The sequence below is a fragment of the Narcine bancroftii genome, chromosome 10, assembly GCF_036971445.1.
Source record: "Narcine bancroftii isolate sNarBan1 chromosome 10, sNarBan1.hap1, whole genome shotgun sequence".
Lineage (NCBI taxonomy): Eukaryota > Metazoa > Chordata > Chondrichthyes > Torpediniformes > Narcinidae > Narcine > Narcine bancroftii.
Window position 1 is genome coordinate 68,325,746 of NC_091478.1, and position 12,611 is coordinate 68,338,356.

The 12,611-nt window shown below is 41.4% G+C and overlaps 1 protein-coding gene across 2 annotated transcripts in view; it reads left to right on the top strand.

Annotated features, from left to right (window-relative positions):
- The window catches only part of cdh31 (cadherin 31), a 77,199-nt gene that overhangs the window by 38,474 nt on the left and 26,114 nt on the right, over positions 1-12,611 (top strand). For both annotated transcript variants that reach the window (XM_069901232.1, XM_069901233.1), the window contains exons 8-9: positions 9,017-9,145; positions 9,584-9,766. In XM_069901232.1, the coding sequence (XP_069757333.1) occupies positions 9,017-9,145; positions 9,584-9,766 (312 nt within the window). The remainder of the gene's footprint in view (positions 1-9,016; positions 9,146-9,583; positions 9,767-12,611) is intronic.

Sequence of the window (12,611 nt, forward strand, 5' to 3'; positions counted from 1 at the left end):
AAGAAATTAGAAGAATCTAATAAAATAAGTTAGAGACACAAGAGCTATTAGCTCAGAAGATAGATATAATGGAAAATTATAATAGAAGAAATAATATAAAGATAGTGGACCTTAAGGAAGATGAAGAAGGCAAGAATATGAGAGAATTTATAAAAGATTGGATCCCATAGGGTCCTAGGAAGACCAGAATTACAGGAAGAAATGAAAATAGAAAGGGCACATAGAACATTAGCCCCGAAACCACAGCCACAACAAAAACCAAGATCCATTTTAGTAAAATTCCTAAGATATACAACAAGAGAAAATGTATTGGAGAAAGCAATGAAGAAAATAAGAGAAGACAAAAAGCCACTGGAAATCAAAGGTCAAAATATTTTTTTCTATCCAGGCATAAGTTTTGAACTCCTGAAGAAGAGAAAGGAGTTTAATACAGCAAAAGCGATCCTATGGAAAAAAGGATATAAATTAATGCTAAAGTACCCAGCGGTACTTAAAATAGTTATTCCAGGGCAGGAAAACAGACTATTCTCGGATCCGGAGGAAGCACGAAAATTTGCAGAACAACTACAAAACAGACAGAGAGATGAAGACATGTAACGAGAGTAAAAATGACCACGAACTATATATATGTGTGTATATGGGTATATGTGTGTGTATGTATGTATGTGTGTACATGAGTGTATCCGTATTTAAAGGAAAATATATAGAGTATAGATAAGAATTAATAAGGGAAAGAAAGGGAAGAGAGGAAGTAAGGAGGGAATTAAGAGAGTGACCTTTGTTATATATGAAAATTAAAATCTTTTCTGGGGGGGCTGGGTGGGGAGGAGTTACGGTCACTGTGAAATCAGTTGACGCTTGCGAGTGAATTCGCAAATCCAAATGGAGAGGGGAGATGTGGTTGCCCGACAAGGGATAAAGGGCAACTGAGGAAGGGGAGAGGAGAGTGGGGTTAAAGAAATTTTAGATAGGAGAATAAGGGAAATGTTTGATGTTTTAGAAATGTTGTCTTATAAAGTGTTCAAAACAAGAAAGCAGAAATGGATAAGAAGGAAAGGTGATGATGAGGAAACGGAAAGGGAAGATAAACAAAGTATGAAATGGCTACATTGAACTATATGACTTTAAATATTAATGGAATACATAATCAAAAGGAAGAAACTGCTAAATTTACTGAAAAAAGAAAAAATTGATATAGCATTCGTGCAAGAAACACATTTAACTGAAATGGAGCACAAGAAATTAAAGAGAGATTGGGTAGTACATGTAACAGCAGCGTCATATAATTCAAAAGCTAGAGGAGTAGCTATATTAATCAGTAAAAATGTACCAATTAAAATAGAAGAGGAAATAATAGATCCAGCAGGGAGATATGTAATGATAAAATGTCAGATATATTCGGAGATTTGGAATTTACTCAATGTATATTCACCTAACGAAGAAGATCAAAAATTTATGCAAGATTTTTTTTTTAAGATAGCAGACATGCAAGAGAACATACTAATAGGAGGGGATTTCAACATTAATTTGGATTCAAACATGGATAAAACTGGGAAAAAAATTAACAGAAAGAACAAAGTAACCAAATTTTATAATTAAATCGATGCAAGAAATGCAACTTTTGGATATATGGAGGAAACAACACCCAAAGGAAAAGGAATATTCATATTATTCGGGTAGACATAAAACATACTCAAGAATAGACCTATTCCTGTTATCAACCTTGTACAGATGACTGAGGAGGAAGTGCTTGCTGTCTGAGGAAAATAAAAGTGGGAATCAGTGCCTGGCAAGGTATTCCCTCGGACCTTGAGAGAGGCTAATGCAGAAATTGTAAGGACGTAGCCAGAGTTTGGAAGGTGACTAATGTTGTTCCTCTGGTGGCCAAAGAATTGGAGGATAGCTAATGTTGATCCAATGTTTAAGGGTCTAAGAATAATTTGGGTATTTGTAGGCCAGTGAGCCTGACCTCAGTAGGTAAGTTGTTGGAAGGTATCTTAAGAGACTGGATATACAAGTACATGGATAGTCAAGGACTGGTTGGGTAGACATTGCCTAATCTATTAGTTTTGAGGTTACCAGGAAAGTTGGTGAAATAAAGGTATTGGATGTTGGTAACATTGGATTTTAGTAAGGCCCTTGACAAGGCCCCACAATGGGTGTTGATCAAGAAGCTTCAGTCACTTGATATAAATGGAGTAAATTGGATCAGCAGATTTGCAGATACCCTAAGATTAGGGGTGCAGTGGGACAGTGAGGAAGGTTTTCAAAGTTTGAAGTGGGATCAGCACCAGCTGGAAAAATGGGCTGCAAAATGGCAGATGGAACTTAATGTGGAGTGTGAGGTGTTGCACTTTGAGAACAAACCTGGATAAATCTGGCACAGTAAAAGGTAGGGCCCTGCAGAATGCGGCAGAACAGAGGATATGGGAAAAGAGAGATAATGATTACAAGTGATAATTGGATAGGAGAATAGGAGAGGAAAGGTGAGAATTGATTGGGGAAAGAGTTGGCTCAATGATTTCCAAGATGGAGGAGAAGTGATAGAGGGAAAGGGAGAAAGAGAGAGCTAGATGAAATGAGAAGTAGGGACAGAAGGGAGTGGGGGTGGGGGCTGTCAGTAACAGAAGTCAATGTAGTGCCCAAACAGAATACGAGGTGTTGTTCTTCCAATTTGTAAGTGGTGTCTATTTGGCAGTGCATGAGACCATGGGCACACATGACAGGGGAGGGAATTTACATGGGTGGCTACTGGGAGATTTCCCCCCCCCCCCACCCCATTAATTGCAGAGGACAGAGCTAAGGTGCTGCATGAAATCTCCCAGTTTGTGTCCAGCCTCTCTGTAGAGGAGCCCACAACGGGAGCACCAGATTCACAAGGGAAGTGTTGCTTCCCTTGCAACTTCTCTTTGGGGGCCCCAAATGGTGGTGAGGAAGGAGATGAGGGTGCAAGTAGCACTTCCTGCGGTCTCGGGGGTAGGTGCCAAATGGGTGATTGGTGGGAAGGAAGGAGTGGATGAGGAAGTCACTGAGAGAAAGGCCCCTGTAGGAGGAAGGGGAAGATGTGTCTACTGGTGGGATCACAAAATAGGTGGCAGAAACGGTGAAGGATGATACATTGGATGCAGAGGCTAGTGGGGTGGTAGGAGAGGGCAAGAGAAATCCTGCCTTTGTTGCATCTAAAGGCAAGGGGGCCTGGGCAGATATGCAGGTAATTAAGGATATCCAGGTGAGGGTTGAGTTGATTGGTAATGGAAGGAAAGCCTGGTTTTTGTTGGTTTTTTTGAAGAGGAGCAGATCTCTGATAATCTGGCTTGGAGCAGGTGTGACAGAAATGAAGGAATTGTGAGAAAGGAATAGAATTCTTACAGGGGACAGGGTGGGAAGGGGGAGTAATCAAAGTTTGAGGGTTTGTAGGAAATGTCTTTCAAGAGTGTCTCTCCTTTAAGGGAACTAGTAACGATTGAAATGGGGATTGTATCCTTGGGAAGATATTCATTTTAATGCAATTTACCCTTCCTATCAGTGTTAGTGGTAAATCTTTCCAATGTTCTAAGTCATCTTGTCTTCTTTGGCTTGGCTTCGCGGACGAAGATTTATGGAGGGGGTAAAAAGTCCACGTCAGCTGCATGCTCGTTTGTGGCTGACAAGTCCGATGCGGGACAGGCAGACACGATTGCAGCGGTTGCAAGGGAAAATTGGTTGGTTGGGGTTGGGTGTTGGGTTTTTCCTCCTTTGCCTTTTGTCAGTGAGGTGGGCTCTGCGGTCTTCTTCAAAGGAGGTTGCTGCCCGCCAAACTGTGAGGCGCCAAGATGCACGATTTGAGGCGTTATCAGCCCACTGGCGGTGGTCAATGTGGCAGGCACCAAGAGATTTCTTTAGGCAGTCCTTGTACCTTTTCTTTGGTGCACCTCTGTCACGGTGGCCAGTGGAGAGCTCGCCATATAACACGATCTTGGGAAGGCGATGGTCCTCCATTCTGGAGACGTGACCCATCCAGCGCAGCTGGATCTTCAGCAGCGTGGACTCGATGCTGTCGACCTCTGCCATCTCGAGTACTTCGACGTTAGGGGTGTAAGCGCTCCAATGGATGTTGAGGATGAAAATAAAGCAGAAGTATTACGAGCTAGGAGAAAAAACGCACAAAATACTGGCTTGGCAGCTTAAAACAGAACAAGCTAAAAGAACGGTACTGGCATCAAGGAGAAAGGACAAACAAATTACATATAACCCAACAGAGATCAATGAAAACTTTAAGGAATTCTACAAGCAATTATACTGAACTGAGAACAAAGGAAAAGAAGACAAAATAGATGAGTTTCTAGCTAAAACTGAACTACTGAAATTGCAAGAAGAGAAACAAAACAAATTGATAAAACCATTTGAAATAGAGGAAATACAAGATGTATTAAAAAAAGCTACCGAACAATAAAACACCTGGGGAGGACGGACTCCCAATAGAATTCTATAAAACATTTAAAGAGTTACTAATTCCTCCTCTCCTAGAAGTAATGAACCAGATTGAAGAAACACAAAACTTGCCAGATTCATGTAAAACAGCAATAATTACAGTAATACCAAAGATGGGGAAAGATCCACTAACACCAGCATCTCTACTCAACTCAGATTATAAAATAGCAAAACTATTAGCAAACTGATTGGCCGACTGTGTACCAAAAATAGTAAAACTAGATCAAACTGGATTTATTAAGAAAAGATAAATGGACAATATCTGTAAGTTCATTAACTTAATCCATGCAGTACAAGGAAATAAGATGCCAACAGTGGCTGTTGCTTTAGACACAGAGAAAGCTTTTGACAGGGTAGAATGGAATTATTCATTCAAAGTACTACAGAGGTTCAACCTACTAGAGAAATATATTAACTGGATTAAAGCATTATATAAGGGACCATTGGCGAAGGTGACAGTGAATGGATATATATCAAACCAATTTAAATTAAGCAGGTCACCTAGGCAGGGATGTCCACTATCTCCCTCACTGTTCACTTTAGCTATAGAACCCTTGGCAGAACTGATAAGAACAGAAAATAAAATAAAAGGGATAAAAATACAAGAGAAGGAATACAAAATCAGTCTATTTGCAGATGACATCATAGTATACTTAACAGAACCAGAATGATCAATAAAAGAATTACATAAGAAATTGAAGGAACATGAAGTATTGGGGTACAAGATCAATGCAAATAAAGGTGAAGCGATGCCAATGAATAATGCGGATTTCACCATTTAAATGACAAACACAAGCAATCCAATACCTAGGTATTAGACTAGAGAATAATCTAGGCCATCTATACAAATTAAATTATCAGCCATTAATAAAGAAATTACAAGATGTTCTTCTCCACCTTGTACGTTTGTAGCGTTTCGTATTTTTTTTTGTCTGCCAATTCTCTTTTTATTGTATCTTCCCTTGTTGCTAGTTCTTTTTCTGTACTTACTATTTACCTTTCCAGCTGTTCTATTTCCCGATTGTAGTCCTTTTTCATCTTAGTTACATAACTTATTATCTGCCCTCTGATGAAGGCTTTCATTGCATCCCATAATATAAATTTGTCTTTCACTGATTCCGTATTTATTTCAAAGTACATTTTAACTTGGCGCTCAATAAATTCTCTAAAATCCTGTCTTTTAAGTAGCTTGGAATTTAATCTCCATCTACATGTTCTTGGTGGGATGTCCTCCAGTTCTATTGCTAATAACAGGGGTGAGTGATCGGATAATAATCTAGCTTTATATTTTGTTTTCCTAACTCTCCCTTGGATATGGGCTGACAACAGGAACAGGTCAATCCTTGAGTATGTTTTATGTCCACTCGAATAATATGAGTATTCCTTCTCCTTTGGGTTTTGTCTCCTCCATATATCCAAAAGTTGCATTTCCTGCATTGATTTAACCATAAATTTGGCTACTTTGTTCTAGTCTTTTGTCCAGTTTTATCCATCTTTGAATCTAAATTAAAGTTAAAGTCCCCTCCTATCAATATATTCCCCTGCATATCTACAATCTTCAAAAAAATATCTTGCATAAACTTTTGATCCTCTTCATTAGGTGCATATATATTGACCAAATTCCAGAGTTCTGAATGTATCTGACATTTTAATGTTAAAGAAAATAATAAGGAAATTCTTATGGAACGGGGGGGGGGAAAACTGAGGATAGCGCTAGATAAATTAACAGAATGGTACAAACAAGGGGGCTTACAGCTACAAAACTTTAAGAATGACTCTAGAGCAGCACAATTAAGATATCTATCAGATTTTTATCAAACAAGGGAAAAAACAGATTGAACAGGTTAGAGCTAGATAAAATAGGGGAGAAGGTACCAGAACATATACTTTATTAGTGGGATGAAAAACTGGTACAATATAGAAGTTCACCAGTATTGCACCATCTGCTCAACATTTGGAAGAAGATTCACGTAGAAAGGAAAAAACAAATTACCAACTACCAAAATTATTATTGACGCAAAATCAACTAATCCCTTTCACAATAGATAACCTTTCCTTTAGAGAATGGGAGAGAAAAGGGAACAAAAGAATAGAAAATTGTTTTTCAGGAAATAAATTATTATCTTTTGAACAAATGAAGGACAAATATAGTATAACTCACGATACAATGTTTGCACACCACCAACTGAAAACCTACTTGAAGGACAAATTGGGAAACAGGCTGAGGTTACCAGAAGGAAGCAGCTTTGAATATGTGATTACAGACACAATGATAATTAAAAGATTTATAACAAACATGTACATCAAGCTGCAAGAGAAAGAGAATGATGAAATAAGCTGTAAACCCAAACAAAAGTGGGAACAAGATCTAAACAAAGATTTAAAAAATGAAATATGGGAAAAACTATGCTCCAGAACTATGAGAAATACAATAAACACGAGGTTACGCATGATACAATATAATTGGTTACTCAGGCTATATATCACGCCCCAAAAGTTAAATAAATGGGACCCAACAGTATCAGATAGATGTTTTTGCTGTAAGAAGGAAACGGGAACAGTACATGCAATTTGGACATGTGAGAAAGTGGAAAAGTTTTGGGAAGATCTAAATCGGGTATCAAATAAAATCACAAAAAGCAACATACCAAAAAATCCAGAGATCTTTCTTCTAAGTAATATAAGTAAAGAATTAAGCCTCAAACTGGATGAAGCACAAAAAAGATTTATTATGATAGTCTTAGCTGTAGCAAAAAAAGTATAATGTCAACCTGGAAATCAGAAGAGAGCCTGTGTACAGCAATGGTACATGGAAATGAATAAATTTATTCCATTGGAAAAAATAACATATAATTTAAAAAAATAAAGTCACATTATTTGAACAAATTTGGGAACCGTACATGGAACACAACAGAGGTCCTACCGTGGACCTCCACCTCCTAAAATGATAGAATGAGAAGAAGACGAAATGAACTGACCCAGTGTGTAAAAGTAGATGACACAATTATCTTGTTTATTTTTATTGTGTGATGTCATTATTTAATGGGTTGATTGAATATGTTGAACGTTTAGTGGGTAGGGAGGGGGGGGTGGGAAGGAGAGAAGGAAGGGATGGGGGATAAAGGGGAGAAAAAAATGACTGTATATTCAAGAGGGAAATGTTTGTGTGTATTTTGGTTAATATGGTTCATAGTGTGAAAGATTTTTAAAAAAAAAAAATTTAAAAAGTGTCTCTCCTGAGATGGAGGTAGAAATTGAGAAAAGGGAGAGTGTTGCTACAGATGGTCAGGGTGGAAGTTGGCAGCAAAGTGGATAAAGTCGGGAAGCTCACCATGGCTGCATGAGGCTGCACCAAAGTAGTTGTCAATGAAGTGGAGGAAATGTTGAGGAGCGTAGAGTTATAGGGTGGGTTGCTCCACATGGCCAACACAAAGGTAGGCATAGTTGGGGCCCATGTGGGTACCCAAGGCTACACCTTTGACTTGGAGAAAGTGGGATGAGTCAAAGGAAAATTTGAGAGTGACAAGATCTGCCACCTGGAGGAGGATGGTGATGGAGGGGCACTGGCTGGAAAGAAAGAAATGAAGGCCTTCAGTAAGGTGAATGGAGCTGTATAGCCATTGGATGTCCATGGTAAACAGGAGGCAATTGAGTTAAGGGAACTGGAAGCTGTTGAAGAAGTGATGGAGGGTGTGAAGAATCGTGGATGTAGATGGAAAGGGACTGGGCCAGGGAGGACAAAACTGAGTTGGGGTAAATGGGCAGCAGTTCAGGAGTACACTGGAATGACGAGTCTACAGGAACAATTGGTTTTGTGTACCTTGGGTAGGAGGTAGAACTGGGTCGTGCAGTTTGGGAAACAAAAAGGTTGGAGGCCATGCTAGGGAGATGACCAGGTGATGTTCAGAGATGGTGCGCCATCTGCAGTGGTTTGAGTTTTGGAGGGGTACTGCGGAGAGGTAAGCAAGAGGAGGTGTCTGAGGTTTGTCATCTGGCTTTGGCCAAATCAAGGTCAGCACCACCCTTGTCTGCAGGTTTGATGGTGAGGTTGGGGTTGGTGCAGCAAGAGTGGTGGGTGTAGAATTCTAACTTGAGGGGCTGGATTATAGGGAAAGGTTCAATAGGTTAGGACTTTATTCCCTGAAGCATTGGAGAATGAGGGGAGATTTGACTGAAGTATACAAAATGAAAGGTAAGGTCAACATGAGCAGGCTTTTTTCCCCACTGAGGTTAGGTGAGATGAGAAGAAGGGGTTATGGGTGAAAGGTGAAGTGTTTAAGGGGGACATTGGGGGGAAATTGACTCAGAGGGTGGTGGAAGTGCAAGTTTGATTTCACCATTTAAAAGAAATGAGGTTATGTACATGGATGGGAGGGGCATGGAGAATTGAGGTCTGGGTGCAGATTGATGGGACTAGCATAGATTAGATGTAACAAGTAGCTTGTTTCGGTGCAGTAGTGTTCCATATTCTTTTTTGTTATAAAAAAAATGACAGATTTCTGAATGCAAAAATTCATGTTGTACATTTCCTTTAATCTTATTTCAGAAACAGGATAAATACACACTTCAAGTCCAGGCAGCAGATATGGAAGGTGTAGGACTGATGACCACGGCCACAGCTATAATCACCATCACTGACACAAATGATAATGTCCCAAAGTTTGTGAAACCATCGGTAATGATTTTTTGTTGGCATTTTAAACCTTTTCTGTCTGAATGTAATTACTAATAACCTTCAAATGCAATTGATCTTTAATTGCTTTGAGAGAGACTTTTGAAGTATTGTATAATCAAAACATATACGGCATTCACTCTTATTTGTACTCACTGTGGTAAAGAATTTGTAAAAGCGGTGCTTGCATCTTCCACCCAACGTCAGAATTGGCAGCCCCAGGTCCACTGCACTGAACTGTGATTTGGAGTAAGCCTCTCTCTCTAGCAATGTGATAAATTAATTTCGAGAATTTTGGGGAACCATCCTGCAGTAAATTGTTCGTGGCTTCAGGAGAATAGGGATGCTTGGGGTTGGGGTGAGTGGAGGAAAGGGGGGTGGAAAATCACATGAATACAGTGTATAAACCTGAAATGCCTGACGAGATTTTTCTGATTGCAGATTACTGTTGAAGCTCCTGAAAATGAAGTGGATTACATTGTGTCAAGGCATGCAATAACTGATGATGACCTGCCTCAAACACCAGCCTGGAAGGCAAATTTCAGTATAATCTTTGGGAATGAGAAGCAGCAATTCATGGTGGAGACTGACTTGGATAATAATGGAGTCCTTAAAATTATAAAGGTATGACATTCCAATCTACTGATACCTGTAGGTATCTTAATAATAAATAACATGCATTTACATTAAATTAATTCTGGCTGTATGAAACAGTTGCATTATTGTTATCTACCTGATAAGGTGGAATATTGCAAAGAAAATGTTCTCTCTAAAAAAAACACTGAGGAATTCAGTCCAGCAACTATTTGGTTAGCATGACTGAGCAAAGGGTGGATGCCATCAGATGATGATAAACTGTTCACTTGTACACAAGATGTGAAACCCAGACATATAACAAGTCAATGTCTACACATGAGATTGGACTGAGGAAAGAGTGAGGGGAGGCCGACTTCATTGGCTCAATTAGGACTTTGCGCACATAAAAGAAGCTTGCCTTCCCTGTATATATATATATATATATATATTATATATATATATATATATATATATAAAAAAAAACATATCGAATTGCTGGAGGAACTCAGCAAGTCTTCTCAGCATCTATAGGAGACAGACATACTGCTGATGTTTTGGGGCTGAGCCCTTCAAGGAATAGGCCAGAAGCAGGAAATCTCAGTCTCAGACCAACAAAATGTGTTAATTGGCTATGATAAGGGATGAAGAAGTACTTATTATGTTTGTGCGAAAGGAGACCAAATGGAGAGGCAGATAGGGGAATGGTGGTGGGAGGGTGGTTTAACGAAAGCCGGAGAAGTTGATAATTCATGCCATCCAGTTGGAGGTATCCCAGTTGGAAGATGCAATATTGTTCCTCCAATTTACAGGTGGTCTCAGTCTGGCAGTGCATGAGACCAAGGACAGAAATGTCAGCAAGTGAATGGGACAGAGAATTGAAATGGGTGGCCACTGGGTTACCTTCCTTGCCCACTCACCAAGGTAGGGCCATGGCAGAAGTTCCTTCGTGTCATTGTAAGGCGCACCCATAATAAGGGTGTAGGGATGTTCAGTTAAATTTCCACACTAAACAATGTTCAGTGCTCAAGAATTTTTTAAAAATGGATCTATCTATGCCCTCGCGCAAGAGTCTTGACAACATTTGAGCGTGGGCTGCAAACTCTCAAATAGTATTTAAGTGCAAGGTCATGAGTGTATAAAAAGGAAACTCGTGGCAACTTCTCATAAGACTGCTGCAGAGTTCTCTAGCAGCTTCCCCAGAAGTTGCCATTACCTGAAATGTAACTGGACCATTCATGAATATGGTGATATCAGCAGCTGGATGACTGGGAGCCTATGGTTCCTTCATCTCCATAGTAGTTGAGAACTTGGTCCTGAGTCCATACCATTTGAACAGTAGTCAAACACCATGCAGCACAAATACTACATTGGATTTGCTGCTCTAAGCATACAGTTCTTCCTTATTTTGCCTGAGAACACTAAAACTGTAGATGCTAGAATGTTGATCTGGAAGGAGCAGGGTCCATGGATCTCATGAAAACCTGAGTGGGCGTGTACACACTGGGAGTTCCCCAACCAGAAGCCATGGATGAGCAGGGTCCATGGGTCACATGAAAACCTGAGTGGGCGTGTACATACTGGGAGTTCCCCAACCAGAAGCCATGGATGAATCAGAAGATTCGCTATTTGTTGAGTGTGAGATAAAGGGTATTTAAGGCCAGTGATCCAGATCTCTACATGAAGTCCAGGTATGACCTGCAGAGGGCATCTCAACAACAATTCCGGAGGAAGTTAGAGACCGAGGCACGCCAGCTATGTTAGGGGGTGCAGGCCATTACATCCTGCTAAGTAAGGCCGTATGCCATAAATGGTTGTGATGCTTCACTATTCAATGGACTGAACGCATTCTATGCCCACTTTAAGAAGGAGAACTCTACAGTACCTACTGGAATCCCTGCAAAGGCTGAGGATCCTGTGGTATCTGTCTCAGAGGGTGAGCCCTCGCAAGGCATCAAGCCCTGTTGGTGTACCTGTCAGGGTACTGACACTGCGCCAGTCAACTATCTGGAGTGTTCATGGACATTTTCAATCTCTCGCTGCTGCAGACTGAGATTCCCACTTACTTCAAAAGGGGTTCAATCATCACGCTGTTTTGTCAGGTTGTACTTGTGTTATCAGATGACAATAAATTTGACTTGGAAAAAAAAAGGGGGTTCAATCATCCTGGTGCCCAGGAAAACCAGAGTGAGCTGCCTCAATGACCATCACCCAGTAGCACTTTCATTTATTGTGATGAACTGCTTTGAGAAGTTGGTCATGGCCAGAATGAACACATACCTGAGTAAAGAACTGGACCCACTGCAATTCATCTACTGTCACAATCGCTCTACAGCAGAAGCTTTTTACTCAGCTCTGGATCACCTCAAAGCCAGCAGCTCATAGATACAGCTGCTCTTCATCAACTACAGCTCAGCCTTCAACACCATTATTCCTTCAGTGCTAATGAACAAAAAGCCTGGGCCTCTACACCCCACCACCCCTCCTCCCCCACCACCCCTCCTCCCCCACCACCCCTCCTCCCCCACCACCCCTCCTCCCCCACCACCCCTCCTCCCCCACCACCCCTCCTCCCCCACCACCCCTCCTCCCCCACCACCCCTCCTCCCCCACCACCCCTCCTCCCCCACCACCCCTCCTCCCCCACCACCCCTCCTCCCCCACCACCCCTCCTCCCCCACCACCCCTCCTCCCCCACCACCCCTCCTCCCCCACCACCCCTCCTCCCCCACCACCCCTCCTCCCCCACCACCCCTCCTCCCCCACCACCCCTCCTCCCCCACCACCCCTCCTCCCCCACCACCCCTCCTCCCCCACCACCCCTCCTCCCCCACCACCCCTCCTCCCCCACCACCCCTCCTCCCCCACCACCCCTCCTCCCCCACCACCCCTCCTC